Source organism: Perca fluviatilis, chromosome 10, assembly GCF_010015445.1.
Source record: "Perca fluviatilis chromosome 10, GENO_Pfluv_1.0, whole genome shotgun sequence".
NCBI classification, from domain to species: Eukaryota; Metazoa; Chordata; class Actinopteri; order Perciformes; family Percidae; genus Perca; species Perca fluviatilis.
The window spans coordinates 23,251,596-23,265,888 of NC_053121.1; the positions used below are offsets into that span (position 1 = coordinate 23,251,596).

The following is a 14,293-nucleotide window of genomic DNA, read 5'->3' on the forward strand; positions in this document are numbered from 1 at the left end:
CTCTTTTTTTTTTTTTTTTTTTTTTTTTTTTTTTTTTTAAATGCCACACACACACACGCACACACTCGCACGACACCCCACCTGGGCGGGCTCCTGTGATCTGAGATGTCCCACGGTGTGTCTGCTCAAAGAGAGTAAAAGTCCACATAGACAAATAAAGTGTCTTTCCACTCATTTCTGGCTAAGATGGTGCAGCAGTAGTCAAGTTGGAACAGGAGTCTGTTTGTTCGCAGCCATTGTAATCATTTTTAGAAACCTTGCCAGGACAGATGATGAAAAGGGGGGGGGGGGAAGTTGCTCTGACCAGAAGCCTCAAGGGAGCCTGAGTCTCTCCTACCTTTCCCTTCTACTTACAGCAATTACAGGCCTGCACCCGCAACTATAATAATGGTATAATGGGATGGCAGCAGAGCAGCAATAAAAACCACCCCTGACAGATTAACAGTCCTCTCCAAGTTCTGAGCTGTAATTAACAATGAGACCGAAAGAGGAACAGAGAGAAAAGAAAGGGCCTAGATTTGGTAGCTAGAAAAGATAAAGATAAAAAGGGATGGGCTGTGGAGTAAATTTAATAGAATTAGGATAAGCCTTAAGCTATCAGTATGAGTGAGTCTAAGCTGAAAATTGCACTGAGGTCCTTACTGAAGCTGTGTTTTGAAATCACTGGTGTGGACTATCTTCTGTTTGATCATTTTGATGTTTAAATATTTATTTTTGACATTTTGGGCAATTTTCCTGGCTTCTGTGCTGTAACGTTAAATATGAAGCTACAGTCTGTTAGCTTAGTTTAGGAAAAAGCTAACCTGGCTTTGTCCAAAGGTAACTAAATCCACCTACTAGCAACTCTAAAGCTCACTGATGTGATATATTTGTTTAATTTGTAATGATTTGTAACTAAATTGATGAACTTTAGAAGTGCTGGTGTGCAGATGTGATCTTTTTCTCCCTGTTCCCAATGTTTATGCTAAGCTAAGATAGCCGGCTGCTGGCTCTAACGTTAAGCTATCTTCATATTTACTATACAGGTTGGTACTGTTAAGTTATCGATCTTCTCATCTAATTCTCTGTAAGATAGTGAATATTTCCCATAATGTCAAACTTTTAAGCCTGATACTGACATGTCCTCAGGGGATGTTCACCTGCAGAGAGAGGGTGGTGCAAGCATTTTTGTGGAGAGAAGAAATTGCAAAATGTGTTTGAGAGAGGAAGATGGCTCTTGCCTACATAATCACACACTCCCTTCCCTTGGTGGCAGCCCGCCCCACCACCACCACCACTTCTCTCACATCCAGTCCCTCCCTCCTCCACCTCCTTCTGTCTGAGCATTTCTCTCAGAGGATCTGCAGAATAATGGAGTCACATCATGCAGCAGGTCTCGGTGTTTTCAGCAGAGCTTTCAGACTGGAGCTCATTTAAACCGGGGATCTGTAATTTACTGTGAAGTTTCCTCTTCTTTTTTTTAATTCACAGCACAAGGACTTCTTTCATATGTTTTTCTGCGTCATGTCTTTTTATGTCGTCTGACTTTTTCCGTGTTTTGATGTTTATATGAGGGGGATTAACAGGCCCACCATGGTTTTTCCAGTATAAATCAACAGTATCTGGCTACGTTTTAGTGCAGACTGCTTTCTGTTTACATATAACGGGGAATGAGAGGACCTCATTGGGTGTGTTTTTTAAAGCTGTAACTAGATTTTCTGGAAGCGGGTATATGGGCCAGTTTTTGCTCCACAGATGGGGGGTTCGGAGGTGAAAGCACGGGAGCCGCGCTGCTTCAGATAAAGTGAGCAGCTCAGGTTTTTGTTTGGAGAATTTGCGACATGGGCTGAGCTCCTGTGATGACTCTTTTCTCCTGAAAGCTGTTGAATTATCCGAGGATGGACGACGGAAAATGGAGAATGCTAAAATGAATGTATCGGTTAATTAATTGTAATTAAATATCTTCACTTTTACACGCAGAAAGTGCGCACGCACCGGCACGGGACAACCCCGGAGCTTTTGATCGCACCGGATTGGAATTCAGGTGTCAGCCAAACTTCCAATCACTAAATGTGAGGTTGTTACAGTGGAGCTGGTTGTAGTGTGATGTCATTTGGCGTGTGGAAGCAGTTGTACGGATCCGCGTGTTGTTGTTTTTTAATTCAACAACTTCAGTGTAGACTCTAAAGAATAAATGGCAATTCGTCTTTATGTGTCTGGTGTCTGGCGCGTGTATGAACGACGTTATAGAATAACCGTAGCAGAATAAGTGTGAAGTCAGCAGATGTGTTTTTTCTTTCCACAGAAAGTGGTTTTGACCAAAATAGCCTGTTAGAATTGGATATTGTCTGTGCTTTATTTTTATTCCAATAGTTTTGGAGACATTGGTTTAACCCTCAGTTTTATGTTTTAAACCACTTTACGCACATATTTCTTCATTCTTGGTTTTTGAGACTCCGCTTTAGTGACACTCTCCCACACTGACCGCAACAGTTTCAGCTGGATTTTCTCCACGGCCGTCCAGAGAATCTCTGTCCCTCCGTCTCCTCCCCGGACAATGTGGCTCCTCCGCCTCTCGCTGCTGCTGCTCCTGCTCCGGTTCTCCGGTGTGTTGCTGGTGGAGGGGTTCAACACGTGCCACTCCATCAACCTGGACGCGCAGAAGTCCCGGCGCATCGAGGCGGTCCGCGGACAGATCCTGAGTAAGCTCCGCATCCGCAGCCCGCCGGAGAAGGACGAGGCCCCGCCGCCTGGCTCGGTGCCCCCGGAGGTCATGCTGCTCTACAACAGCACGCGGGAGTTGCTGAAGGAGCGCGCGCGTCTGGCCGAGTCCGCGTGCGAGCGCGAGAGCAGCGAAGAGGACTATTATGCAAAAGAGGTGCAAAGGATTGACATGCTGCCCCCCCGCACCGAGACAAGTAAGTCCATATGATGTATGATAGAGCTTCTCAATGTGTGGTCCGGGGTCCTGAAGGGGGTCCAAAAAGGCCTACTGGAATGATCCAAATAACATAATATAATGGTTATAAACTTTTTTTCTTGTGAGTCCTTTAAATAAACGTAGTTTATCCGTGGGACTTCACCACTGGTTAGAGCCTGATTAAAACTCAACTAAAGAGGGATTTCCCCTTCTTAGATTGTTTCTTTTGAAGGAGTTTTAGAGGCCTGAAGACGTGAAAGTAGCATATCCATATTTAATGAAAGAAATAGCAGCAGCAGTCCATTTTTGTGGATTTACCTTAGCATTATCCTTTTTCTTTTATGTATCACATATTTAGAATAAAGTGCACAGACTGAATAGGATTCAGCTCCGTACCATTTCTCATACTGTGTTGAAAGTATCAGTGGTCTGGAAGAATTCAGATCCTACTTATAAAAGTATGTCAAAAGCACTGTTGTACAAGTAAAACTGCATTTAAAATGTTACTGAAGTAATAGTACAGGATTATTGGCAGTAACATTGACTTAAATAGCTGATGCATTGATGCATCTTTTGTTATGTAATCTGTTCCAGGTGGCTCTAACTGATTACTTTATATATGGCTGGGTAGTTCAGTCTGTAGCAATGTACCATATTTAATACATTTGATGATACGTTTTGTATGGAAAAAGTTTTATATGCATGGTGACAAATATCTCGATAAGAACTGTGGGTAAGGTCAAGTTATCAGGACTTATCCTTCCCCCTTTTTCAACAGCTGCTGTTGATGTACCCTTGAGCAAGGCACTCAATACTCTGATGCCTTCAGAGCAGCTTTATGGTGGCAAACCGCCAGTGGTGGTTTGTAGCACGCAGCTCTCACAAATAGAAACAGAACTTGATGTTGATGGACCTCATTTAGGAGATTTTAAGATTAATGGTAGGCCTACTGGATACTACGTGGTACATAATTACATAACTGTTTAGTTGGGAGGTGATGTTTCATACATTAAAACCCATCAACGCAACAATTACCTATATATTAAACATAAGACCAGATGCATTTATTCACTACGCCCAAATCTTTAATTTAGTTTTGAGACACTCATCGGCAGTAATTATGTCCGAGACAATGCATCAGCTCCACAGCGCTTTTAAATACGACATTGTCGGAGAAGGCGTGAGATGTTTTTGGATCATTCGTCATCCTTTTTGTGTTTTTTTACAGATGCCGTACAGCCAGCAGTTCCCAACCCCCATTACAGAGTCGTCCACTTTGACGTCAGTGGAGTGGACCTGACCAACAGCACCCTGGTCAAGGCTGAGTTCAGGATCTTCAGAGCTCCCAACCCGCAGGCCCGGGCCTCAGAGCAGAGAGTGGAAATCTATCAGGTAAACAACAGTATGATGGCTCAAAGCTCCCCTGTTTATCACTTTGACTGCAGCAGAACCACCAAACTAGCATGTAATTAGCAGGAGGCAGGGAGAGACAACTGGATTGCTATGTCTTTTTAAGCATTTACATCCAAATAAACACCATTTTTTCTGCAATTATGAAGGAGGCACTGAATCCATGCTTTGATTTTTTTGTAGAATTTGGCCATCAGGCCAACATGACTATTATGACAACAAATCTTCACACATTTAAGCTATATTTATATTTTTACTTGAGGGAGACATTTCACACCTCTCACAGAAATATGTTAGCCCCAGGAAAGTGAGTAAACATAATTTACATGTCTGATGAGAGATTTGCAGGTTGTTGTTGGTTTTTATGACATACAGTGTTAGGGTCTGTGCCATTCATGTGTTGTGTAAAAATGAAGGAAGATGAACTCACTGCCCCCTTTACCACAGTGGAAATTATAATATTTACTGACTATTCGTACGTCACGTGTGTGTGTGTGTGTGTGTGTGTGTGTGTGTGTGTGTGTGTGTGTGTGTGTGTGTGTGTGTGTGTGTGTGTGTGTGTGTGTGTCTGTGTGTGTCTGTGTCTGTCAGCTGCTGAAGCCAGATGAAGAGAGTACCTCCACTCAGCGTTATATTGACTCCCGCACTGTTCAGCCAAAGGCAAAAGGAGCCTGGATCTCTGTGGATGTCACCGAAACCATTAAGGACTGGATATCAGATCCAGGTTTGCCACAGCACTTCCTCCACATAATGATTCATATATATATATATATATATATATATATATATATATATATATATATATATACACAGTCTTTGTGAACTTCAGCTCCATCAGCTGATCTCAATGTGTGTCTTTCCTACTAATCAGAGAATAATCTTGGCTTGAAGTTGGGCGTCCACTGTCCCTGCTGCACTTTTGTCCCATCCACTAACAACATCGTTCCCAACAAGAGTGAGGAACTGGAAGCTCTCTTTGCAGGTTTGTTGCACTTGTTTTTGTTAGCCAAGTCTTAGTACTCATAAATAATTATGTGCAGAGTGGACAAATAGAGCCACTTTCTGAGGCTCGAACTAATCAGCAGTGACATAAAATCTTAAACTGTGTGTTTATATTTTGTATTTTGACTAGAGGGAAAAAATGTTACGCCTCTTACAGAAAAATCCAGAGAAGCTGATTCATGTCATTGAGAGAGACCTTCAGGGAAAAACTGAGATTATAGATTCAGCCTGAACATGATGAAGTTTCTGTAGATGTCGGTTGTTTCTGGATGACTGGTCAACATGCAACATTGGTTTTATTTGGGCCACATGTGAAAATTAGCTGTTGATTTAACCACAACACATAAACAAATACATGAACAAACATGACGATGAAGTTAAACTTAGCCTCAGTTTTATCTGAAAGGGGAGAGAGAAATTGAACAGGTTGGTTGCAAATGGCTTTGTAAGGGCATTAAAAGCACTTGTGTAAGATTTATCAGCACAGCAATACTTCCACAGGTCACAAAATGTGAACATAAAGTGGAGAGTCTTCTGTAGGGCGCCTCCAAAATGATTCATGAATCACTTACACACTATCGTACAGGAATAATGGAGAGACTGTTCTTCCACACACTGTGAAACTGTTGTATGTCAGACTGTCTGTGTTGCTTCATTTAGGCCCCAAATTATGGCACTTTCCTCAGGATTTATACTCAGCCGGGCCAAGTCAGTTTTTTCACCACTTGGAAAAAATTTATTCTTTTGATACTGATGTAAGACAAGCAGGGGCTTGTTTGGAGCTAAGAAAAACCATGAAATCAGATACAAACAGGCAGGCTGTCATTCCTGGCTTAGGAAACAACTGTATCATGTATATATACATATATCTGTTTATGTACTGTAATATTTGTTCAGCAATAATTAAAAATTGTAAAACTTTAAAATGTGTCCCACTGCCTTCTCAGAACACCCCTTGGTATTACTTTACAGTATATGAACTACCACATTTTTTTGGCATCTAAAGTGTGTAAACAAAGGTATTATTAAAGCGTAACTCTTGACAAAATGCAACCTAGGGTCTTTTTGTGAATTTACAAACTTTCGTTTAAAAGCATAATTAGGACGGAAACGCCACTTTTAAGATTTAACGTATTCTCGTTTTCGGTCAAATGGCCTTTTGAATGGGAGAACTAGGGCCAGTACTATGATAGCATCAAAATCACTATTTTTAAAACACTAAGAAGGCTCGACACAATATTAAACTTTGCTCGAAGTATCACCAGGGGCTCCGCACATGAACTCCAGCATTGAGAACATCGTTTGTGTACACAGAGTTTACTAAAAAGAAAGGTTTTAAAAACTCACTTTAGCTGTTTGTTTTTCCGGTCGCCGTCCATCTAGCCAGTCAAAAAGAGTCGATCTCCGAATGTGAATGAACGGACTCCATAGGAGGAAATGTCATTCTTATATGAGGCTCCTTTTATGCTCCTATTTAGTCAATATTGTTTTTCACTAACGGCAAAACAACAAATTATCCGTGCATTTATATGGAACTAATCTTTAGGAGCCTTCCATCTTTATTCTCCTCCCTGTTACGTTGCATTCGGAGATCGACTCTTTTTGACTGACAAGATGGCGGATAGCGTAAACAACAACTGCTAAAGTGAGTTGTTCAAAACCTTTCTTTTAAGTAAACTCTGTGTACAGAAACAATTTTCTCAATGCTGGAGTTCATGTGTAGAGCCCCTGGTGATACTTCGAGCAAAGTTTTGTGTTGTGTCGAGCCTTCTTAGTGTTTTAAAAATAGTGATTTTGATGTGATCATAGTAGTGCCCCTAGCACTCCCATTCAAAAGGCCATTTGACCGAAAACAAGAATACAGTAAATCTTAAAAGTGGCGTTTCCATCCTAATTATGCTTTTAAACGAAAGTTTGACTCGGGTATATTCACAAAAATACCCTAGGTTGCATTTTGGCCAGAGTTACCCATTAACTCGGTAGTTCCCAACCTTTTTGCCTCGTGACCCTTCACAACAAAGCAATGTCTACTCACAAACTCTTGTCGCAGGCTACATTTATTTATCTTGCTTTTTGAACAATGAGTACTGTTCCTTTCCATTTTTCACAGAGAGGGAAGACTATCCAGTACAGTGTATGATTTTTTTTTTTTAAATAAGCTATTTTTCTTAGAGAAAAGTGAACAAGGGCGCCTGGTTAGCTCACCTGGTAGAGCAGGTGCCCATATATAGAGGTTTACTCCTTGACGCAGCGGCCGCGGGTTCGACTCCGATCTGCGGCCCTTTGCTGCATGTCATTCCCCCTCTCTCTCCCCTTTCAAGTCTAAGCTGTCCTATACAAATAAAAATGCCAAAAATATATATATATATATATATAAAAAAAAAAAAAAGTGTCCAAAAAATAATACACACCAACATTTCCTTTCCTGTTAATTTCCCAGGTTTATCCTGCGACCCCTTGGGGGTCCCGACCCCCAGGTTGAAACCACTGTAATAACTATTAGACTGCTCTCCGCAGGTGTGGATGATGAGCAGCTTCGTCAGATCAGAAAGCCCGGTCAGGTTAAAGGCCAGGCAGATTTCAGCACCAAGACGCCGCACCTCATCCTCACCGTGCTGCCCAGTGACAGAGTGGACAACCCGGTCAAGAAGAACCGCAAGAAGAGGGCGGCCGCCACAGACACCACAACCTGCTCCCGGTAGGACGCCAACCAGCCTCGTTTGTTATGTGTGACTGACTGACAGCGCTGACATGTAGTTTTGTAATTCTGAAATCTCGTCGCGGTGGATTTTTTCTCCTGACCCAAAACTTTGCAAACTATTGTTTGGCAAAACTAACAATATTGACCCTGTGTTTAGACTGCAGGCCAACATGTGTGCAGTGTTTTATTTAGACTACCTCACGCTGCAGAGGAAAACTCTGGCAGCCTTGCATAGTCATTACCTTGTGATGGCTGGTTCTTCAATAGTGACCCGTTGTCATTTTCCCATGACCCTTTGGGTCCTTGCCCAAGACCATGAAAGCAAGATGGGAGTTGAAATATTCCAAATAAATGTATGTTGCGTCTCTTCTCTGTGTGTCTCAGCGGTTCAGACCAGGGCTGCTGCCTGCGCTCGCTCTACATCGACTTCAGGCGGGACCTCAACTGGAAGTGGATCCATGAGCCCAAAGGTTACAAAGCCAACTTCTGTGCCGGCAGCTGTCCTTACCTCTGGAGTGCCAACAACCACTATAACTTGGTGAGTTGGTATATTTCCATTTCTGTAAGATGAGATATGACCCAGGGCTGCATGTTGAAGCTTTATTGGTAGCATCTAAAATGTGTCTGTAAAACCGAGAATTGATTTAATTGTTCTTTGTTCAGACAGTTCCTGATGTGAATCAACATTTTATTTAGGCAAAATGAAATATACCTGCTGCATGGCTGTGTATCTAACTATTTCAGGCAATACCCCAGTCCAGACACAACTACCTTGATATCTCTGGTCACTTTGTTCTGCATCTCTCCTAAGCCCATAAGGGCACTGTGATACACACCACCACAACAAACCACTCAGGCTAATAAGTTAATCTACCCTTTTTAAGGAAAGTCAAACAAAGTCAGATGTGCTCTTTTTTTAAATTATATTTTACTACAATTCACAACCTTTTTCTTTGGTTAATAATTTGAATGGAAAAAGACTTCTCAATGTTAGAGCCAAACTATATGAATAGTTATGTTGCTCCAGTACAAACAAAAGCAACTTCAATAACTGAAGTAACTCCTCAGTCTCTCTAGTAAAACACTCCAATCAACCTCAACGTACAAAAACTTTGAAATGCGGGTGACGTTTTCCTTTAAATGAGCTTTAAGTGCATTGTTTGTGGCGGCTAAATACCGCAGTTAGCTAAGATTGGTTAACCCCAGCGTCATAAATGGGCTGTCACCTGACAGAAGCCAGTTACATTATAGGGTTACGCAACGCAGACTGTTTGTCTCGTAGCATGTGACTGACTCTTACAGAACCTTCTGATTTACTTTTTCTTTCATTACATTCTTGATTGTAATATAGATTTGTAGGATTCTCACATTTGCAATGAGACATTTTGCTGCTGACAACAAATGCCACTGTGGCTCTCACAGGATTTCATTTGCTTGTTTTTGGGGGGGGTTTTTTACGTCATCAAATTGCTCATTTTATTTGGCCAACTGTACAAAACAGAAAGATATTCAACTTTCTATCACATAGGACACAGTAAAGCAGCAATTCTTCATAGTTGAGAAGCTGGAACTAGGTAGAGGATCAACTCCATATGCTGATAATGGTGCGACAGAAACACTGCTTGGGACTGTAGTTGCTTATAGGAAGGAATGTAGAAAGCATTCTGTCTGTCCCTCTGTACTGGGATATTTGCCAGAGGAATTATGACTTGTTTGGACTAAAGTTCTCTTCCCTGAATCTTGCCATGTTCTGTTGTATTTCTGCAGTGTTTATTTTTGGCAGCGATTTGCTTGGTTTGATGGAGTTTGGCAGTTTTTGTTGTACATGTTAAAGTATTTTAAAGAAAACATTGGCAGACAATGTTAAACTTTGACAGTGATATATTTACCTACACAGCCTTCTTTAAAAGCCCCTGAAACATTAAAACATTAAATATTCATGACTAAATACACAGCTATCAAAGTTTAGAAAAAAATTCTTAGGTGTTTTTTGTGAAGACAAATCTGCTTCATCAGCTGCTGCTTCATAAGAAATACTCAGACATGTCAGGAAATATTTTTTGCCTGCCTGCCTAGAGTTAGATTACAAGATTGATACCACTAGTTGGTTAGCTTAGCTTAGCATAAAGAATGGAGACAGGAGGAATTATTGTCGGACTATTCCTTTAGCAGTGGCCTGGCAACCTAAGCGAACAACCCCACAACTGTCATCCCATTTTGAGTCACACTTTGTTAAATCATGATTGGTGTAAAATGAACATGAAATCCACTTTCTCAAATCGAGCTCTGCACACTACACACATGTGAGAAGAACAAAGACAAAACACAAATACAGAAAGTGTCTCAAGTAAAATAACTAAAGCTGCTCTAACTTTGAAACTGATTTCTTAGTTCAACACTCTGATTAACTCGCCTTTATTTCTTTCCCCGGGTCAGATTCTGCCCCTGTACAACAAGCTGAACCCTGAGGCCTCGGCCTCGCCCTGCTGCGTTCCTCAGGACCTGGAGCCCCTCACCATTATGTACTTCATAGGCCGCACACCACGCGTTGAGCAACTCTCCAATATGGTCGTCAAATCCTGCAAGTGCCGCTGAGTTCAGAGGAAGAGGTGATTACAGGACCAAAACTACAAACTCTTTCGCTTAAGGGCGGGGGTGGGGGTGCTGTAAAGAGGAGAGGACAGACGGATCCTTTGTTCATTAATCTTCGCTGTTTGATCACCTTTTGCAGACTTTTTAGATGTTATATTTTCACTCAAATATCCCATTCTTTACAGGCATGAAAACTTGTTCATTCTCTGGACCTTTCTGTTTGATATAGGAAACTGTAAATATGACAACATAACTGTATTAAACCTGTACTTGGATATTAAAGGGAGTGTTGTGTGATTTGGCTGCATTTGGTCTGCATGAAAAGGATTCTTTTTTATCAGGATTTCGATTCCACCTCGGTCGTATATATTCCTTCGGCCGCGGGCAGCGGAGCGAGCTAGACGTGTTTGCTTTAGGTTTGAAGGTGTTGATAGGAAGGAGGCGGCGTGGAAAGGTCTGCAGACTGAGATCTTTGGGCGAGGGAGGCAGATAGAAAAGAGAGAGAGGAGCTGTGTCCAGGCGGAGGCCCTGCCAGCTCTCTGTGGTTCCCGGGCTGAAATCTGCCCGGCGTAAACAGGATGTGAAAGATTTCCAGACACCGACCCGACCACTCACGGAACGCTAGATTTAAATGCTTCCCTCATCTCCTCTGTCTCTCTCTCTCTCTCTTTCTCTTTCTCTCTCTCTGCTGCTCAAAGTTCTGGGATTTGTGGTGGGAGGAGAGAGGGAGAAAAGAGAGGCTTTGAAAATGAGACGTGGGATGACAGGGCTGTATTTGGAACGGCTACAAGTTTGGAAGGTGGTATTTTGCAGCCTTAGCAAATTTGTACCTATTTGGGTCTGGCTCAAATATTCTGTAATCACACTCATGCTCATTTTCGGAATGAGCATTTATTATCTTATTGTGATAAAGCTGTTGACTCATTGCTCTTCCTATGCTATCATTATATTTTGATCATACCTGTGTTTTACCACCAGTCTCACTGATTCTCACACACACACACACACACACACACACACACACACACACACACACACACACGCGTCTCTCTACACTCAAGTATCCACATTGACCACTTATGATAGAATGTCTTAATGCTGAAAATAAAAAACATCCCCAGGGCTCATTTTAAATATAGACTCTCTGGTATGCCAGTGGTTTGTGTGTGTGTGTGTGTGTGTGTGTGTGTGTGTGTGTGTGTGTGTGTGTGTGTGTGTGTGTGTGTGCGTGTGCATGTGGCCATGTCTTATAGCATAGATATATCCTAGCTTTTATTGAGATTTTTATTGAACAGGTGGTGTTGTCTCGATTCTTTTTTGGGGGGGTGTTTTGAAAACTTGATTGACAGTAAAGTTTTTGTTGAATAGGAAGCAGTCCTACTGAAGTTGAAGTTCTTCTTTCTAATTGGCTGGCAACTGTTTTTTTTTTGTTTAAACAATATTGTATAGAGTTGCAAAGTTGGAGGAGCTGCAGGTTATGTTTATTTTATTTTTTAAATTTTGGTGAGTTGATCCTTTAATGTCCTGAAATTGACGAGAAATACGTCCATCTTTACTGTTTTTTTGTCCGAGGGACTTCTACTGTTAAAATAGCTTAAAGAGATACAAACTGTTCTCCAGCCATCGCAGTAAAATGGAGCCACAGTGAGAATGCAGCCTCTCTCTCTCGTGAGAGTGTGTGTGTGTGTGTGTGTGTGTGTGTGTGTGTGTGTGTGTGTGTGTGTGTGTGTGTGTGTGTGTGTGTGTGTGTGTGTGTGTGTGTGTGTGTCTCGCTCTCGGGGTGCTAGTGCTCGAGCTGTGGTGAGGCTCCCTCCCCAGTAAACTAGCCCCAGCATCTGTTAGTCTTTTCCACTTAACTACCCCTTGCTATATCCAACCTGTACTTATCCCACGGTAGAGCGCCTTGCTCTGTCTCACACTGGGTCCCACTGTCCTTGGGAGGGAAGTCTATCGACCCCCTCTCTAACACACACACACACACACACACACACACACACACACACACACACACACACACACACACACACACACACACACACACAATGTAAACCATGTCCATGCCTTTGACCTTAAGAGGGAGTGTACATACAGACCCTCCTGGCATCGAAAGCACACCCCCATACATCCGGCCTGTAAATCCTTCATATAGCCAAATCTGTCATGATTCATGGCTCCGGTTCTTCCCATACTGACCAAAAAATGTAAGAGAGCCCTTGATAATGGTTGTAAAATGTTCTTGAGGATGACAGAAAATAATTCTCTCTTTCTCACATGCACCTTGTGGTCTATGTCCAAAATAGCTCACATTACAGGTTTGGACGAGACTTTATTTGTCACACAACTAGATTGAAATTGTTCCTATTTATTTCTGGCAGTTAAATGAAAATACAGGTCCTAGGGCAACAGGACACCATAAACACAAAATTTAAAGTTATACAAGCAGCAGAGCGGGCATGAGACACAGGAGTAAACAGAAGATACCGATCTGTGGCCTCAGCATTATTGAAGCCATATTCTACGAGCAGTCAAACTTGGGAGACCAGAGCGGTACTTGAGGCCCTACTGGGACAAAACAGCTGAGAGGCCAAACCCACAGAGGCCTGGCTGTTCTCTTCTTAAACACAGGAGGGTGACATTTCTGTTAATTCTCTTTGGCTTCATGGCAGGCTGATTCGATTCAAAAGTGACATTAAATGGTGTTTGTTGACAGTTTAGTCTATCTGTACTGAGCTGAACTTACTGCAAAGGTAACTGGAAGCACTCAGATCTTAAACTTAAAGATCCTCTCCAGACATGTTTAGCATAAATTGCTATACTTTGAATAATATGTTGTGTCTGATTTATCCTTTTTACAAAAAAAAATCAATTATCTTTTAGTCTTGGAAAGGACATCTACTCTTCCTTTATAAAAACAATCCAGAATCTATAAATATAAGTTGAACTGCTGGACAAAAGGTGTTTTCTACTTCACTGTAAAATCCATTCTCAGTGTATGTGTGCTGGAGGCTTCAAGTTTCTACATCACATTTTTGCAAGTTGAACATGTCCGTTGGCTTCCAAACTATTTGTGATGTCACAAATCATATTGGGCCCCTGAAAATTGGATTTTCAATGAGCACATAGAAGCTTACTATTTTCAGCTGATGAATGTGAAAATACTCATCTAGTGTCAAACTCTGCATTTACAAAAAATTTCTTTTCACTAAGTCCTTTGATCCCTAACCCCCACATTTGTTAAGCGACCTTGGGTACCATGAAAGGCACTATATAAGTCCAAGTTGTTATTATTACATCATTGTGTACAGCGAAGCTCAAACATTCAACTGTAGGAACTAGAAAAAAAAATTGATGGATTAATTAATGGAGGGGAACTTAGTAAATATAGAAATAGCACACTGTAAAAAAAAAGGGTTATTTTTTTTAAATTCTAAATGTGTTAGTATGTTACACGTTACAGTGTCCTGTATCATGCAGTTTGAAACAAAAATCTGAAATTTAATTTTAGAGTTTAAGACAAAATATTTAGTCTGAAACTGATGGAAGTCTTGAGTCATCAGTGAGCTACAATTCAAATATCCATCCTTTTTATTGTATATAAGAAGAATAAAAAAACAAACAGGAAAAAACATCATTCAGGTCAGGAGTCAGACTCGTACGAAATATAGCAGATGGGTCGTGGTCAGCACACC

The 14,293-nt window shown here is 41.5% G+C and overlaps 1 protein-coding gene across 1 annotated transcript; it reads left to right on the plus strand.

Moving 5' to 3' along the window:
• The first annotated feature begins 1,159 nt into the window (after window positions 1-1,159).
• tgfb5 (transforming growth factor, beta 5) lies at window positions 1,160-10,666 on the plus strand. Its single transcript, XM_039812882.1, has 7 exons — window positions 1,160-2,897; window positions 4,128-4,291; window positions 4,901-5,033; window positions 5,181-5,291; window positions 7,829-8,009; window positions 8,397-8,550; window positions 10,449-10,666. Exons 1-7 carry the CDS (start codon window positions 2,537-2,539, stop codon window positions 10,605-10,607), a joined length of 1,263 nt encoding a protein of 420 aa, XP_039668816.1. The 5' UTR covers window positions 1,160-2,536; the 3' UTR covers window positions 10,608-10,666.
• Window positions 10,667-14,293: the final 3,627 nt, after the last annotated feature.

Excerpts from the sequence above, each read along its gene's own strand:
- tgfb5 (XM_039812882.1), top strand. The coding sequence starts at position 2,537 with ATGTGGCTCCTCCGCCTCTCGCTGCTGCTGCTCCTGCTCCGGTTCTCC. Across the intron at positions 4,292-4,900 it reads AGAGAGTGGAAATCTATCAG|CTGCTGAAGCCAGATGAAGA; the intron begins GTAAACAACAGT and ends TGTGTCTGTCAG. Across the intron at positions 5,292-7,828 it reads ACTGGAAGCTCTCTTTGCAG|GTGTGGATGATGAGCAGCTT; the intron begins GTTTGTTGCACT and ends TGCTCTCCGCAG.